This window comes from Nesoenas mayeri (genome assembly GCF_963082525.1).
Source record: "Nesoenas mayeri genome assembly, chromosome: 2".
NCBI lineage: Eukaryota > Metazoa > Chordata > Aves > Columbiformes > Columbidae > Nesoenas > Nesoenas mayeri.
The window spans coordinates 130,812,857-130,829,814 of NC_137543.1; the positions used below are offsets into that span (position 1 = coordinate 130,812,857).

The following is a 16,958-nucleotide window of genomic DNA, read 5'->3' on the forward strand; positions in this document are numbered from 1 at the left end:
TGGGCTGTTTACTGCAACATTTCAGCCTCAATTGCTACAGCACTAGTGAATACATTTAACTGTATTGGAAAGGGTTAAATAAATTCTGTATCTCTAAGATCCTAAAAAGCCAAGAAGTGAAGGATTCTGCAAAGGCAGTGCTACAAATTACAAACCTCTCACTTCCCTGCCTGTGCTAGGAAATAGGCAGTGAAATGCCATAAAAATTCAGCTTTTAGCAGGGGTGAGCTTGGACAACACCGAAGGCAAAAAGTATGCAAGAAGGAGTAAAAAGAGCATTGTTCTTTTCAGCTTATTCAGTTATCGATCTTTCAACGATCTCCATTTGCTCTCTTAGGAGACCGAAGGGCTTGTACCTTGACACCCTCGACTTCCTCAATGAGCCTCCTGCTGACAGTCAATGGTGGCGCAGTTCACTGCGGCTGGGAACTTCCGAGCTCGCACTCTCAGTGTGGCACCGGTGGCAGAGGAACACAGAACGATCTGTGAGAGGGAAAAGCGAGAGAAAAGAATCACAGGGCGAGTTCGGGCAATTAGAGAAAGGCATGCAATGAACCATGGCCTAGCAGTGGCCAGTGCAAGGCTGAGGCTCCAAAACAAATTTGGCAACTAATAAACTTAATCAGCTAGGATGTTACCTTGGGCAAACAGGTTTTACGCCCTTTCCACTGTACAAACATAGTGAACTTGCGGCTTCCTTCCCCTTTCTCCATGCTCATATCAGGTTCTGGGTTTGACAGCTATAAATAATAATGCAGCCACAGGGGCTAGCTGCAATGCAGACAGCCAGAAAGGTGCATGTTCAGCTGGTCACAGCGACACAAATCCAGTTCTTGGGTTGCTAAATTGATCCAAGCCACTTCCTGCCACTTTAATACATGCTGCAAACCCATTAAAAGAATGGGAGAAGAAGAGATCTGGATCTCGGTTTGTGTGTGAAGTTTTAGGGACTACTCTCTACAAAAGCAGAAAAGAGTTTTCAAACAAGGATAGGCTAAAAAAGTCAAAGAAAAATAAATAAATATGTGACTGGCTGCTAGCATCACTCAACCTACCCAAAGCAACTTAGATTTGGGAAGAAAGGTTATTCTAGTCTCTCAGTTGTATCTGTGGACCTGCTTACTGCCATTAGCACATGTTTTGACCATTGTATTTGCTTTTAGATAATTAGCAAAATGACAGACATCAGGGTGTTAAGACAGGACTGAGGTGTCTCCTGTATGCCTCTTACAAAATAAACTATTTTTGCTATACAGGGCTTCTCAAACCATATAGCATCAATATTGTTAATTCCAACAAAAAAAGATCCAAGTGGTCTCAGAAAAGACTATCACTTGCCAAGCAGCCACAAGAACCAGGCAAAACCCAGTCAGGCAGGCTGGGGAAATGACAGGTTTATTCTGGAGTAATCAGGAATTGACATTACCTATTAAGAGAAAAGTGGATCAAAAAGAATGAACTGCAGAAAGCTGTAAGAAAAGGAGGAAAAAGCTTCTATCATATATGGAAAGAAGAGTTCATAGAAAATCGAAAAGAGTTACCACTATCTCATAGTTTCTAAAAATATGTCTCTGCACTGGAAAACACAAGACAATAATTTCTGCAGTTAACCTTTATTTATGAGGAAAGATGAGTAAGTTTCAGTAGAACTGCTAAGTCAAAACAAGAAAATCTTTTACCTGAACGGGCTATGTCCTTTTTTTCATTCCCACTCTTTTTAGCAAAATCAGTTAAGAAATGGCTTCTGGTCACAAGCATTAGTCAGGCTGTATCTCACAAAAAACTTATTTCTGATGGGTCCACAAACTAAGTGGAATTTTGAGATTATTGAAGACTTCAGATCAATGACACCCTTTTCAGAAGGGTGTGATACAGCCAAGTATAACAGTAAGAAAAGCACCAGTGGTTACTTGTGTTGGGAGCCATGATGGAAACAGAAGAGCTAAAAGACAGAAGAAATGTGAAACAATTTTATAGGGAAATTCAACAAAAAAGACATGAAAAAGGGTAAGAGGAAGAAGCAAGGAAGGCAAACAGAAGCAATTATATTCTCCCATGTTGTGACAGACAAGGAGAAATGATGTAGACTAAAATACTAAATGGGGCATAAAATAGAGAAGAATTCAATGAAATATTTACTGGTGAATGAACCATAAATATTCAATAAATAGAGACCCCCAAGCCCATGCTTTAGACTGCACTGTGAATTAAATACTTGTTCTGCCATTTAAAAATCTGTTTACTTCTTTATATTTCTAAATGGAGGTATTTACTAGTACTTATTCCATTTCCAACCTGCTTACCTGTTTCCTAGAGCTGATAAGCATAGTAATCTCATAGTACATTTTTTCTCTGTCTTGTGGAATGGGATGTAGAGGACTATTTACTGTTAAAACAGAGTTTTGAATTGTAGTCATTCTGGTCCCCTTACTGATCTAGCTTATTGTCAAACAGAAAAATACCTCTCTTACATGAACCTAAAATTCTTCTAACTAGAGGCAATTTGCACATTTGTATAGGAAGTATTCGAGCATGCATCAGCAAGAGAAACCACTGGTTTTAAATCACTTGTGACCTTTGATTCCTGCAAGAATTACAAACAGCAGTGCTTGTTCTCATCTTTGCAAGAAATTAATGTTCTCCTCATCTTCAATAATTTAGGCAGAAATATAGACACCCATGCAAAAACACAGTGGAGTCCAGGTTGTCCAGGGATGTTTGAAAGACAGGCTAGTCAGCAAGTTGGTCTGAGGAACAGAAGAAAATGTCATCTACTTTGAATGTGTTCAGCATGAAGATGCCAATGGCAGAAATGTCCATGTAGAAATCCATTCTATCCACGTGATGAAAACGACATTAAAACTTTACAAAGACCACAGAAATATCTTGGAATTTACAGCAAAATTTAATCAGGCTGATGAGAAAGAAGGGCAAACACAAGAAACAATCAAAAAGATGAAAGAATAAATGGTCTCTACCCCAAAACTCTGAATCAGAGAAGAAACATACATGAAAAATCTGCTAGGTCTGTTTCATAATTCTCTTGTACACTTCTGTGAGTTTTCTGAAGTTTCTTCTCTGTCATACCATGTGTCCTTCAATTACACATTCTGTCTCCCTCTCATTCATTTAATCTAATTTTCTGATAAAATTCTATGTCCAATTATAATATCAGAAGCATGGTGAGCAGTTTTGATGCTTGAGGCACCTCATTTACTATTCTAGTAGGCACTTTCTCAGATTTGGATACTATCCCTGGTATGGTATCAGTGGTAATGGAGAGTGTAGAGGTATCTGTCCCCACTTCGATGTGCTTCTTACAAATGCCCTTGCTATGGCAGTGCTGCTAACTGAATCTATCACATCTCCAAAGCTGCAAACCATACACAGTCTTGCAAGTTACATCTTCTACACCCTCCTACACTACTCTCATTGCACATATTTTGACTTAACCCTCCAAGTACTGGACTGCAAGAAAACTCCAAATCCAAGTCTTAGACTGTTTGCCAAACACAAGTCAGAACTAGTGTCTTCTTTAGTCTTGTATCCTAAGTAAGGAGGATATTTTATCCTTCCTAAATGTTGAACAATTGTTTGTGTGCAATGATTACTATTTATGCCCTATTTATATCAATTTTATTTTGAACTTCAGGGGAGAAAGTTCTTATCTGTTAGGAGTGATTTAAAAGAAATACTTGCATCTATAAGGAGCTGCATTAGTTTGTACGAACTGCAGATCCCTGAGAAAATATTACTGACTTTTCAGGATTGCTTACTTTTAATTTTACCCTAACATCTAAATTCTAGATTAACTAAGTCATACCTAGAATTCATCTGGTTTTTTCTTGCCCTTAACCACCCCTTGAAAAAAAAAAAAAACTCTGGAAGTTTTTAAGAGTACACTATAGTAGTATGTTCTAATCTTTATTCTAATCTTGTGTCTATGGAACACAGTACTATTTGAGCTCATGTGGATAACCACAGGACACAAAAGCCTCTCAACAGTTAACTAACTTCCAGAACAAATGAGTATGGAGCAGGAAGTGAACACAGTGATATCTAGCACAAGTTTCTGAGCCTGGTAAGCGAGCCCTACTGAAAGTCTTTGCAAGAAATACCAGGCAAACACTGGTCCTACCAGGATTATTCAGCTGGAAAGCCTGACCATAAAAAAGGCAACATACATTAGTAAGCAGCCTGGACTAAACTGTCATAACTACACTGTGAATATCCCTGAAAACAGCTAGCAGGTGAACTTACTGTTAAAAAAATACAGATATACCAGTCTTTTGTTTGCAATTCATACATATTCAAATACCTAGCTGTAATTTTACAAGTGCAGATTACAAAGCAGAAGATAACAGTCGAAAAGAACTGCTATGAAGGCTAAGGAGAGACTACATGAGGGGATCTGCAAAGGCCAACAATAAAGAGGACAGCAATGGATCTGAATTGCAGAAACCTTGCAGAGAATCAACAGAAGCAATTAAATCCAATAAAAAGTAGCGATAGATGAAATTAGTTACCTACACACAAACTTTGTAGATTATCATGTCAGGATGAAGTTTAGAAGAACAATTTCTCAATCTTTTAATATATTACTTCTTGGAATAGCTAGGTCTAGAGCTCAAATTCAAACACACTATTCATAATTTCCATTACTTTTCTCTAAAACACAAAGTTATGAGGGAGTGATTTTCACTGTATTATATTGCTAGGCAGAAGATTCCAGCAGAACCCTAGCTATAATATAAAACTCTAATTAGGTAACTGTGTCTTTGTTAATTATTTTTTGTGGACAACAGAAATATAAGATACAACATATACCTGAAACGGTAGTCATAAAAAGCAGGCAACCAGATCCTCACCATGGCATAACCTTTCTATCTCCTTTAGCTTTAGTTAAGTTTGGTAAAACCACACCAGGCATGGATTTGATGTGGCATGTTTTCAGGGTTCGTTTGCATTCACTCCAGTGAATTCCCAATATTATAAAGGACTTCATGCACACAGAATAATGAAGATGCCATGCGATCTGATAACGGAAGTTGTGAGGAAAAATGTGTAATTATTACTGACTACATTTTGAGTACTCTTTGCTTAAGCAAGGAGGCTATATTTTGAAAACGTCTTCTGCCCAGGCTGTAAATAACAGTCTAATTTAACAGCAGACTATATTAAAAAAAAAAAAAAAAAAAAAAAAAGAAGGAATAGCTGTACACCATCATCACCATCATCTTGTGAGCAGAGCAAGGGAAAAGCTAAGTCATGTAGATGCCAGTCATGTCACAACTCTAGTTCTCAAGGCCACAAAAGAGACTTCATAAATTTACTAATATAGATGTACCCTTGAAAATCAGCTCTCTAAGTACTCAAGAAGGGATGGCTGACATCCAAATGAGAAAAGCCTGGAGCTTTTCATAGAGAAACAGGAACTCTGTACGAGCCTGCCAACTGCAGAAGCAGCTGTTTTGTGTGCTACAAATCTCAGAAATCCTGAATATCTTCTTGGTTGTCTAATAGCATAACTGAGCCTTCATTTGGGGAGTGGGGCAGTAACTGTGTCTGTCTGCCCCAGACCCACCTGTCTCCTTGGTGGCAACTGGTTGATGAGCTCAGAAATTGAGAGGTGAGACTCATCAAATGATAGATAGCACAATTAATTGAACCCTTGTTTCCCATTGAATCAGATAATCACATCTGGGACTTTCATTAGTTTAACATAGAACCAGAAACCCTAAAAACATGTGGTTTTTGGCTGGGATTAAAGCAGTCAAGCTGATAGTCATGTGTACCTATGCCCTCAAAGGAGAAACCACAAGAGCTGGTCAAAAGTCAAGCTGTGTTGAGGCTGTACAAGTTCCTCTTGGATTCACAGATAAAAAGAAGTTTTCTGTCAGTGGTGAAACAGACTACAAGGAAAAGGCTGATGTGTCCTGATGAAAGAGGATTTGGAAATGAAAGGCAATGATTTAAAAATAATAGCAATAATATGGACAAGATTGCCTGTAGCAATGCAGGGCACTTGCCCTGCCTGTGTTTGACATTAATTCTAGCTGGAGCATGAAACTACCGTACTGCAAAGTTCTGTCGAAAGTGGGAAGCCAGCTAAATACTGACAGGACTAAGGAGAAGACCATTATAAGAATGCCATGACTAAAGTAGTCCAGCTGAGTTTGCCTGTTGGAAGGAAATTAGAGAAATGGCATTCCCCTAAAACTAGCAAATTTAATTCTTAATCCTGGGACTTCACAAAGGCCATCAATGGACTGTAAACTTTGAAACATGAGGAAAATACACAATGAAGAAACTTGTTGAAGAAAGGAAGAGCAAATATTTGTAGTGGAGATTAACAGCTCATGGGGAAAACTGGCTGCATACACACTGAGTGACAGAGATACAGTTCAGAAGAAAAGCCATATAAATGTTGTGGCTTTACAATATATAGTAATGATTAAGAGCACCAAGGAAACAGAAATCAGAGAATACTCAAAGATGAAATGCTGTAAAGAGTATGCTTACTGGGAAGATAACATTTAAGGGTATGTTTGTGTAGGCCATGTGGGCTGCAAGGCATTTAGGCACAGTGTTCCCATTTTTGGGAAAAAGCTGAAGGGTTGCCATGACCAAAAGAATAAAATAAAATCAGAGATCAAGTGACTGACTCACCTGGCCTCATATCCATACTTTTGAGAAACAGTTGCTTCTGTAGCCTACACTTTTCTAAGAGAATTTGGTAATGTGCAGAGTAGTCAAGAATGATGACTGTACAGAGGTGTGAGATACTGAAAAACTTCCGGAGCTTCAGGAAATCACTGTGAGTCTTAGAAACTTCTCAGCTTATGGCAGGTCTTAGCGCTGTCAGCACCTCACCATTTACTATGTTTGGCCATCAGCTTTGTTTGCTTAAGCAACATTCTTCCTTTTTAATTTATTCCATTATTCATCATGGAAGCTTTTGAAATCACCACATGCATATATGTCCTTGCACAGGCTTCTGTTGTGGACCCATATTTTCTAATGGTGCAACCCATTGCCTTCAGCTGACATACTTCCAATTTACACTGACATAAATTCGCAACTACATACATGGCATGTTCTCAGCTCATTAACAGCAGAATAGATTGCAAGCTCCAGAGTGAAAACAATCAAAATAAAACCAACACAAAATCAAAGAGATATGGTGGTTCAAAGAATACCACTGTGTAGTTTTGGTTCCTGAGCTATAGATTTCTCATAATAAAGAGAACTGCGGGATAAAAGAAGATGGGTGAGCATAAGGGAAATGTGGCTTAATGTGAGATGTTGATTTTTATTAAATGAAATGGAAAAATCCGACTATATGACTTCACTGAGCTTTAACATTCTGAAACTGTTTAAATTCCCTCTTTTTCTCTTTTTCACATTTTATTAGTCTTTTATTCTTCAAATTTAGGGAAAGGAGGAGGTAAAAGGTCACCCAGCACTAACTAAAAGTCCATACAGATATTTGCCAGTGTGTTAACTCATGAAATTTATGTCTCCTTCAGTACTATAATGTCTCTACATTGCTTCCCTGCAACATGAATAGATATCTTTTGTTCTTGCCTCCAGAAGTGCTAATTTGCACAGTGGGGGACTGGTGAAATGGTTGCAAAGTAAAAGACATTTAAAACCTGCTTTCAAAAAGGCTTAGGAGAAAAAAAAAAAAAAAAAAAAAAAAAAAAAGAGGAAGGCGGAGGGGGGGAGAAGAAAAAGAAGAAAGGGAAAGAAAGAAGGCAAAGAGCAGAAAGGGGAGAAAGGAGGGAAAGGGGAAAAAAGGGAGGAAGGGGAAAAAGAAAGGGGAAAAGCCAAAAAAGAAAAAAAAAAAAAAAAGGGAAAATAAAAAGGAATAAAAAAAGAAGAAATTGTTGAGGGAGAAAGAGAAATACAAAGAGAGGGAAATGGGAAAGAAGAAAATGAAGAGCGATTTGAAGTTTTTGTACACAAATGCATTAGTCATGAAACAGAGACAAATAGCACTAGAAAAAGATAGACAGAAGGTAGGCACCATTATTGACCATATCACTGAAGTCTGGAAAAGTGAAAACTATACAGAATATGTCACACTAGATCCCACAGAAGTCTCCACTGGCCTTTAAGTTACAAAATAAATAAGTGAAGGGACAGAAGTGATGGCAACAAAATTAGACATAGGAGAAAACAACAGCAAAACTAGGGCAGAATAGGAAAAAGAGAGAATATGAGGAAAAAAAAAAAAAGAGAAAGTTGTATGTTATGAAGTGTAAGAACTTCCAAAAAATCTCATAACCAAATAGGAATGGTCTTTAGATCAGCAGTGGTTAAACACTTCAGAAGATGGAGAAAAAACCCACACAGGAGACTACTCTTGAATAATGGGCTATGGGAAGGCTCTTCTCATCCCCAAACAGATCAGTTTAATACATGAAGTAGGGAACACATATTTCTCTCAAAACATGCTCTTGCCAAATGATTGATGGTGTTCAGACTTTTAATTTTCTTATCAACTACATACATGTTTCAGATGATGAGCAACATTGAAGCCTGCATAAACTGAAAGTTCCTAAAGATACCACTCCAAACCAGTATTCCCAACTTCTGTTTTCCAGCGTTCAAGAGAGAACTACAGTCTGACTCAAAAACATTGCCTCTAAAGTGGAGTTTAAAAGAGACACCTCTTGCAATTATGGTATCATATTAATGTGTTTGCTAAACAGCTTTTGACCTGAGGTTTAGGTGCGTAACTGGAGGTTGGTTTGTTTGTTTGTTTGGTTTTTTTTAAGGGAGAGGCAACAACATTGTTTTAAAAACACAAAAATATTTGCCCTGATAGGAAGTTCATGTATGATGTATCCCTCAGAATAGTGGCTCCTTTTGTTTTTACAGACTGTTCAAAAATCATTTTCCAATTTGGTTGCAAAAAAAACCAAAACAAACCAATAATAATAAAAAAATATTTCCAGATGCTCTCCAACTGTACATCATGGTATTATTCCCATTTTTTGCCACCCAATCTCTAGATCCCCACATTCAGAATCCAGATTCTCTAATTTTCAAAACATGGGTGAAACTGCATTGCTGTCTGTTACACTTGTCCCATCACAAAGACATCACCTGAAGTCAGTGAAATTGTACCAAAGCAAACATGGCATTAAGTCAAAGGGAGGTTCCCTTCTCCTCCCAGATCAGTGCACTTATGCATGACAAGCCTTAGCAATTTGCCTCCTCAGTGGGCAATGCTTTCTTAAGCAAGTTAGACTTACTGCTCAAGTTGGATGGGTTGATTTGGCCACTCTCAAAGCTCCCCTACAAGTACCTGAAAGAGAAACTATCCCTTTAAAGTTCAATAAAACCACAGATCATTTGTCATTGGAAAAGATCTTTCAAGAAATGTGTTGGTCTAATCACCTGATGCCAATAAGTCATTAATCAGCACAAGAAAGTGTTCATCTGGAACCTGGGCATCTGTCAGCAAAATACTGTGGGTATGTTCTTGGCACCAGTCTTCATGTACAAATTGGCAAGATCTACCTGTAAGGAAAGGAGGCAATCACTCATATTTTGTTAAAACATCGAGACACAAAAAGTGTGAAATGCACGTTAGTGGATGGCAATGCATTGCTGACTTCACCTTCTCGTTCATTTACATATCACTAATTTGTTGCATAATATCCAAAGGGAAACGCAGTTTGCCTCTGTTTTCTGTATAAAACACTGAGGTTTTAACACGACCTGGTAGTAAAGATCAAAACAGACTACTAATCGAGGGAATTCCTCCATACTATGAAAGGGATATTGCAGCCATGAAAGTTCCCATCAAGAACAGCCATAACCATACCAATAATGTCTAGGAATTGCACTGAAGAGTAAGATCAATTTTAAACTCTGTTATTTCTGCAAGAGCTTTTTTTTTTTTTTTTCCCTTAGTGAATTTATTTAGGAGAGCTTACTCATGTTAAAAAAAATAAAAAAGACTGAGTAATGCACTGGTGCACCTTTTGCTGTCACACGTGGGTGGCCCGGACAGAGACATGGCATGGAACCATTGTGCTATCAGTGGTACAAACGTGGAATGCTTTTTGGCCTGAGGTTCCAGAAAGAAAAGCAACCCACATCACTTGTACTCAAGTGTGGCCACATTTGAAATACAGAAAAAGGTCAACGCTGCCTGATATGAACAAGGTGCCACACGACCTAGCAGAAAGCAAATTACTGGGTTTGTTAACAGAGGCTTAGAATTTTCCCTGCTTGGAAACAGGACGGGGGAAATGATCATCTGGGCCCACATCTTACATTGCACCTCATTTGCCCAGGGAAGGAGGGCACAAGAAGTTAGACACCATATAAAACACTGAAGAGCACACGGCACTTTTCCAAAATAGAACAGCGTGTACCTCCCTCTGAAAACAGATGTCTCAGGCTGCACACACTGTGGTGGTTTGGTCACAGCCCAAGGCTAACAGTAGGGCTTTTTGGGGACCATGACCCACCAAATTTGGCCACAATCAGATCCTTATTTTGCCACGTCTGAGATTCAGAAGCACCAATTGTTGTCCACATGGAGTGAAGAGGAAGAAAATGTTCCCTCCTTCCCTGTTTGCTCACATAGACAGGGCTCAGCCTTACAAGGTCCTGAAGTCTGTAAGCCTGACAGAGCACCTCATTCAACTATAGTCTTTATGTTTGCATGTGGCCAGTGTGATTAAATGACTCACAGGTAACAAGGACAAAACTTTGCCCTCTGTTTACCCACATCCACTTTATTCCACTAAATCACAGAATCACAGAATGTTAGGGATTGGAAGGGACCTCAAAAGATCATCTAGTCCAATCCCCCTGCTGGAGCAGGAACATCTAGATGAGGTTACACAGGAAGGTGTCCAGGCAGGTCTTGAATGTCTCCAGAGTAGACGACTCCACAATCTCCCTGGGCAGCCTGTTCCAGTGCTCTGTCACCCTCATTGAGAAGAAGTTTCTTCTCAAATTTAAGTGGAACCTTTTGCGTTCCAGTTTGTACCCATTGCCCCTTGTCCTATCATTGGTTGTCACCAAGAAGAGCCTGGCTCCATCCTCGTGACACTCACCCTTTATATATCTGTAAACATTAATGAGGTCACGCCTCAGTGTCCTCCAAGCTAGAGAGCCCCAGCTCCCTCAGCCTTTCCTCATAAGGGAGATGCTCCACTCCCTTAATCATCTTTGTTGCCCTGCACTGGACTCTCTCCAGCAGTTCCCTGTCCTTCTTGAACTGAGGGGGCCAGAACTGGACACAATATTCCAGATGTGGTCTCACCAGGGACATTCAACTACATGCAAAAATTTGTAACAAACAGCTAACTTTAAATACCAGAACTCCAACCAAATCTTTGTAGTGTCTGAAGTAGCTGCCTTGGAAAAAGTGGAAAAACTACCAAAATTCTGTGAAGCATACAAACAGATACTAAAATATGTTTTGACCACCCATTTCTCAGAGGTAAAGAGAAGAGGTAAAGCTGGAAACCACAGGAATCACAGGTCTTGTTATTGTAAACTACACTGTTTTGCCTGTGATTTTATCAAGCCTGTGCAACAACAAAAGAACAAGTTCTTGAAGTGATGAACTCAACAGACTCAAATAATATCTAATAGTTTACCCTCAGCTCCTGGATCCTGTCATCTTTCTTCACTGTGATTTGGAGAACCTCCAGGGAGCAGATGTATGCTGCCAGCCTCAACAAGCTTTGTTTATCGCTACCACCTACTCCAGTCAGAAGTGCATAACCCATAGGGGCTTCTAGGATATGACTGATCCGGCACCTGAGGGCAAAAAACCCCAATAACGTATGCTTCAACATTGTTAGCCTAGTTTCTCAGTTTCTTTTTATTGCACCAAGCTTGCTTTTTAATTTTTTTTTTCTTCCCACTCTTCTTTCTTTCTTGTCTGCTTGTGTGGTAATGTACTACTGACACCTAAAGGTTCATTAACTTCACATCAGCATTTTTTTTCCCCCAATATTTGAGCAAGTGGAAAGAAAAGCTGTTTCCCTTTGTGAAATATTGAAGGTCTGCACTAGCCTCTTATAATGACCAGAGCTGTCTAGTTGCATATTCTTTACAGTGAGCTGCTCTCCAAAGCATCATTACAAGATCCTGATGGACCCTGACTGGACTCAGAATAAAGACCTAGTTAATGTGAAGGGAGGTTGACTGGTCTTTAAGAGCACATGAGGATTCCACATCTGGCAGTTCGCATCACAAAGACTGAGAGATGATGAATCACTTCATGAAAAATATTCATCAAACATTAATTTACGCTTGGAACATCCAGGTCAGACTTCTTAGTACATGTTTCTATTTGCTGATCATGGAATACTACAGGGTGAATGAGGCCAGATGAGAATCTGGCTCAAAATTAGACAAGATTCAGGTGCTAAAATTTTCAAATGTAAGTAGTGAGGCAATTCTTCCCCCCAAAAATACGTTTGAGACATTAAAGAAAATATATAAATGATTAAAATATCAGTTGCAGGATAAGTGTCTAAAAATTATTTTCAAAATTTCTTTTTTTTTTTTTTTTTTTTTTTTAATATCAAATACAAATTCTAAGGGATTACAGCCTAGTATTAGCAGACCAGAGCCTAGATACAGTCTGTTGGACTTCTTTGCTTGATTTTGCTTCCATGTATCCATGAAAATAAAACAGGAAAACAACCTCTTCATTCTCTTTATGTCTCATGCCACTGAAAAAATCATCCTTGAAAAAACATCAATAAGAACTTTCTTAAATAAAGGGATAATGTGCCTAATCTGGTTGCATCTAACAAAGAAGTAGAAACCTGTTCAACCAAAACATTACTGGAAGCCAATTCTCTTTGACCTCACTGTAGAACTTTGTCAGCCTTATTCATGATTTCACAATGGATCCATAGAAAAACCCATAAAAGGTGCCAAAAAACTTTACAGGATTTAATTTCACATACACTTTTCTGGGCCTGCCAAACTGTAAGGCTAAGATACCCTGCCACTTTTTTTGCCAAACTGGGATACTACTCTCGGTCACTAAACTTCAGAGAGAAGATAATGGCTTACCAACGTTGTCAAGCAAAACTAGTGATACCTGAGAAGGCTTCTGCCTGCAGTTCTGATGATTATCACATCAACCTCTAAATCAGCAGAACAAAATCTGCAGTTCCTATGAAAGATCCATATGATTATCTTTGTAATATAAGCTCTTTTTAAATCCTCTTGGAGAGAAGCTTCTACAATAGACTGCTTTGTCAAGAGTGCCTTCTTTTATATAGCTCCTGCCTGAATATGTGCAAAGTGAAAAACGATGACGTTGAAATCCTAGTCCAACTCAATTAGAAGAAAAGGTTCCACGTTAAATGATTTGACACTGCAAATAATAGAAACTACTTTAACAAAGCTAAGCTCTGCCAGCCTAAGCCTCTGTCTCTTTCTAGAAATCACTAATATTATACATGACCAGAACGACTGTATAAATTGAAGAAAGATTACAAATAATGACAAAGAGCAACAATGAAGTCTGAGCCTCACTTATTCAGTAAAATCTTCACTTCATCTTCTAAAAACTGGCCAGTTTTCTTCTGTGCAGGAAAACAAAGCAAATGTAGTTAATCAGATTTCAGAAACAGAAACTGAGATTTAGGGCCATGATGGGTACTAAGATATTGTTCAACATAAGAAAAACAATTTACATTAATCTGAGATAAGAATACATATGGAAAAAAAAATCAATGGATAAATAAATTAAATAAATCTATGAAGACACACAGAAGTCTAGACTGGTTTAGATTTTAAAAAGTACAAGTCTAGGTAGCAAGGCAACTTCAAGTCTGCTATGCAGTGGCATCGTTTAGTATATTCTTAAGGTATTCCTTGTCCTTGTTTTGAATTACTCCGGTTTTAAAAGCATTTTCCTTTTCTTGGAAACAAAAAGATAAACATTACTTTTCTTATAAAGAAACCATCAACTAATTAAAAGATAAGGCAGACAGAGAATAGGTGGTGTCAATTTCCTTGCAGCACAAAAATGGATGAATCTCTGTTTAAATAAACAAAATGGAGGTTAGCTTTAATACTGAGCCACGATCTACTCCTCCATAATGGCACCAATAAAGTATATTTAGCAGAACTATTGCTGCATGATGCTCTCGCATAAGCCTTCCAAGTAAGACTGTTAGGAGTCTGCACTGCAACAGTCTCTGAATGGTGAAAAGCAACAACTTCATGCAAACATTGGTACCATCATGAAGAATTATTTGCTTCCTTTGTAGATATTCCACTTACACATACTGCATGGCATCCTCAAATATGATTAGGTTCAGAGAAGCATGCATTTCACTGTAGCTTTCTAGGAACTCTTCAAATATATTCCTCAGAGGCTCCCACTCTTTCACTGGCTTGTAGCAAGGGTCTGCTCTGCCCTTTGCAAAATGGCAATAAATGAGTGGAGATTGGAGCAACACTTGGTCTTCCACATTCTACCACATAGTGAGAGAGAAAAATAATAGTTAAAAATTCCCCAAACACAGCACATGAAAAACATTTTCATGAAAAAACAGTCCACTAGTGTAGCAATTGATGTTCCTATGCACTGAAAGACTACATGTAGCTACAAGTATGGGCTCGAAGCATTTGCACAGTACATCCAAACAGACAGCCTCCAAATAAGCTACTGATAAAGCTGTCTATATCTTTAATTGTTCATGTCTAAACTACTTTAAATTAAGGAACAATAATTTCTTTGTGATAGGAAGTCACTGCTCAATGTAGAGGGTGTTTCAAAAAGATGGACCCTATTTGAAATCACTATATTTCTGCAAGCACGAGTCACCTATGAATGAAACTCTTTGCACTTGAAAGGGGGGGGCACAGAGTTTCAGACGTTACTAAAACTTGGTAACTCATTAAAACATTTATAAATTTTTGTGTAATTGTAACCTGTTGCCATCATGAAATATACTGCTTTGAATTTGGGTCCATCTTTTTAAAATACCTTGTAGATTCAAATACTGCCAAATACCTTTAAGTTTTCCATTTGGGTGTCCTCATTCCTATCTTTTCACTCCTTTTTTATTGGCAACTAGAAATTAGAAAGGAAGGGAGAAAAGGACTAATAAACAAAGTTGATATTTTCCAGTTTCCATTTTTTGTCAAATAAATTCAAATACTCTCTCCCTTTTTCTCTCCCTGCCTCCCTCCCATGGCCCCCATGCCTGACACCTGTCAGAAAACTATTTTCTTTTTTAAAAAAATCAAATATACATGCATTTAATATGCTCATTTTAGCTCATGCTTCTGCTGCTTTGTCTGCTGCAAAATTAGCATGATTTTAAATGAGGAGTAGAAACAGCATTGTGGTTCTCACTTGTTAATTCATCCTTGGTATTGGCACCAACAGACATTAATTCCAGAATAAACTGTATATGCAGTAGTACTATACAATATGTGACATTATTTTGTCTGATACATGTCTGATACAATGAACAATACTGACAGGTATTATAGTTCATTATGTATGACAGGTTAAGGAAACAAAAGCATACATAACAAAACTTAACTGAGAACATGAAGACAAATGAACATACTTGTATCCTAGCTTATATTTGAAGTGTTTCCACTATGAAAATCAGAAAGGTGTATTGTTCCTCATCTCCATACAGCAGAAAGAACAAAGTGAAACCTGTCTTGTATTTTCCAGTGTCTTAACTCTTTAGTACTTTAATTCTGATAACAGATACTTCTATTTGGATAACCAACAGTGCTCACAGTTCAAAAAGTATATGCTGATTTACTGGCATGCTCTGAAGCCCAAAGAGAGACTGCAATTTAAAATTATTTTAAAAATTACTTAATTAAATTTTTTAATATATATGCATACATACACACAATGCTCTAGTTGAACTATTCAGGAAAAGAAAACTAATAAAAAAGGAACAATTAGTAAAGGAAAATAAGAGCATACTGCTCTTGTGGTTTGAAACACAGAATCAGGAAACAGAAAATACAACTTGTTTCCACATAACCAGTGAAGAACATGAAGAGTCTTGTCCACAGACAGGTTGCCACCTCCCTATTCTGGTGAAGGCTCAAGTGGAAGGAGAAGGCTTTAAGTTACTAACAACACCACAACAGAGATACTTGACAGTCCTCTGTCAGTCAAACATTACAGTGAAAGTAAGAATGATCATCTCTGAATCTTCTCAAGGGGAAGTTTCCTTAGTTCCCCTTTTTCACTTACTCTGGCACCTGGTTTTCCTCAGTGAGGAAGACATTTGCATTGGGGGCTGAGGAGAAAAAGATTGCGTGCTACTGCTACCTACAGTTCCAGTAAACTAGACCTTTTGCTACCCAGTTTATGACTTGCTGGCATTAGGCAAAATGCTTTCAAGCTACCCACTTACCTCAAAATACCTGTGCATAGTGCCCATCATAATTTTATCAAAGAAATTACAGTCTGTTTTCCACCGGTTTATGCCCATAGACACGTGCTGATTCATGAAACCAGAGACATTGAAGATCATTTGGTTGCTGTAAACACTTGGGTGTAGCAAGCAGGATGCTCTAAAGATAACTAGATAACTTTTTTTAAAGTGCTGTCATCTGAGACAAAATAGGCTACCCTTAAGGAAGACTAACTGATATTCAGCAAAGATATTAATCATCCTGAGTACATACCTGTTACACATTGTCTTTAAAACTATATAGTCTTTAAATAAGAACCAGAATGTCTATAAATTAGCAAGTTCTTCAGCCAACTGAGTGTGCAAAATACAATTTAAACAAATGTCTCCTCTTCACTGACTGGCACAGTTACGTGACTCATTATGGTTTGATGCTCTTGTGCACTACAAGACACAGGGAAGTATCAGCATTCCCAGGATCTTGTATGTTCACTAGTTTTGCAATACTGCTCAAGAAAACAGGATACAGATTATCACAACAAAATTAGCACT

At 38.1% G+C, this 16,958-nt stretch overlaps 1 protein-coding gene across 1 annotated transcript in view; it reads right to left on the minus strand.

Moving 5' to 3' along the window:
* The window catches only part of DNAH11 (dynein axonemal heavy chain 11), a gene marked incomplete at both ends in the record, with an annotated part of 131,608 nt that overhangs the window by 57,523 nt on the left and 57,127 nt on the right, over positions 1 to 16,958 (minus strand). The window contains 6 exon segments of the mRNA XM_080364203.1: positions 639 to 740; positions 2,304 to 2,386; positions 9,409 to 9,474; positions 9,477 to 9,531; positions 11,634 to 11,796; positions 14,290 to 14,483. Of these exon segments, the coding sequence (XP_080220329.1) occupies positions 639 to 740; positions 2,304 to 2,386; positions 9,409 to 9,474; positions 9,477 to 9,531; positions 11,634 to 11,796; positions 14,290 to 14,483 (663 nt within the window).